We start from the raw sequence: 1,328 nt of genomic DNA on the forward strand, positions 1-1,328 counted from the left end.
ACACCATGACTATCCTTTGTTGCATCAGGACCACTATCCCACCTGACTAAGAGCTGTTATTTGTTCCCATGTGTGATGTGTGTGTTACGCAGTTTATGTAAAATTTAACCCATCATCATTCATGTAACCTACAAATGGCGTAGGCTATAATTACCAGCAATGACAGAACTCCATAACATGGCTGGAATCAGATCATTCGGACCAACCGGAACTAGGCCTTTCCATATACCCTCTTTCAATTTTGCCAGCACATCTCTGTGAGAATGAGTGCGTAATTATGATGTGGTTGTCCCTTACCTCTCTCCTCTCCTATTAACGTGTCGCTATGGTTTAAGTATTCCACCTCCTCGGTGTAATTCTGAGTGTAGGCAGTGTTGGCCCCGGCGTTCCGGGACTCGGTCCACCCGACCTTTGCAACTCCTCTGGCAGTTATGTTCAGCGTTTTGACGCGAACCTCGCCGGTGACTTCGATTATCACCCTCCCGGATACCGAATCCCCTCCGGAGTAAACGGGGACGTTGTTGTCGTTCAGATAGTCGAAGCAGACCGCTAAAGTTTTCACCTTTCCCAGCACCATGGTGTTAGAAAAATAGCGTCTATGAAAATTGATAAATCATTAGGAATCTTCCACACACACACCGCCCACGGCCCCTCGCTTTTTGCTCAGCATAGAGGATGCGCACTGCGGGCTGGGTCAGTGGTCCTCTCGCTGACGGTTCATATGGGTGTCAGAGGTTCAGGGTTACAGCAGCGGCTAAAAGCTGTCATCCTCCCAGTGCGTTCAATACTATGGTCTCCTCCTCCGCTTTCTAGTATGAACAGCTGCTTCGTGTCTCAGCGCTCTTAAAGGAGCCTCTGATCCATAACAACCTTATTGGGCATGTGCGCGCAATTAAACATTCGTTCATCCTTCCGCATGTTGCTGAGTTGAGTTCATATAAATCTCGGCTACAGATCTCGGATCAGCTTCCCAAATCCCAAATCCCAAATTCAAACCCGAAAAACAAAACTGACCTTAGATCAGTGTTGGGGCAATTTCATCCTTTTTGTAGTGGATAGGCCTACAGTTTCCACAAATGTTGCTATTTCACTAACTTGTCCCATTATTACAGAGTTGATATATTATGGACCTTCAACCCTTCATTTGATGTGTTCCTACCCTTAAGGCCACTGTTCCACATTAACTTTTGACATTGGTCCAAAAAATGGTTTTGATGGAAGTCCTGCTGGCTATATGAACCTTCCTACAGAAAATGACGACACTATGGTCCCTTACTGCCATCTACTTGTGAAAAGAAGAACACGCTGTTTAGAGCATTTCATGACAG

The 1,328-nt window shown here is 45.9% G+C and overlaps 1 protein-coding gene across 1 annotated transcript in view; it reads right to left on the reverse strand.

Annotated features, from left to right (window-relative positions):
• Positions 1–910, reverse strand: part of LOC121582674 (arrestin domain-containing protein 3) — a 6,204-nt gene extending 5,294 nt beyond the window's left edge. Inside the window, exon 1 of the mRNA XM_041898656.2 lies at positions 298–910. Coding sequence (XP_041754590.1) covers positions 298–577 — 280 coding nt within the window. The 5' untranslated portion in view covers positions 578–910. The remainder of the gene's footprint in view (positions 1–297) is intronic.
• Between the last annotated feature and the right edge of the window lie 418 nt (positions 911–1,328).

The sequence above is a fragment of the Coregonus clupeaformis genome, chromosome 15 (genome assembly GCF_020615455.1).
Source record: "Coregonus clupeaformis isolate EN_2021a chromosome 15, ASM2061545v1, whole genome shotgun sequence".
NCBI classification, from domain to species: Eukaryota; Metazoa; Chordata; class Actinopteri; order Salmoniformes; family Salmonidae; genus Coregonus; species Coregonus clupeaformis.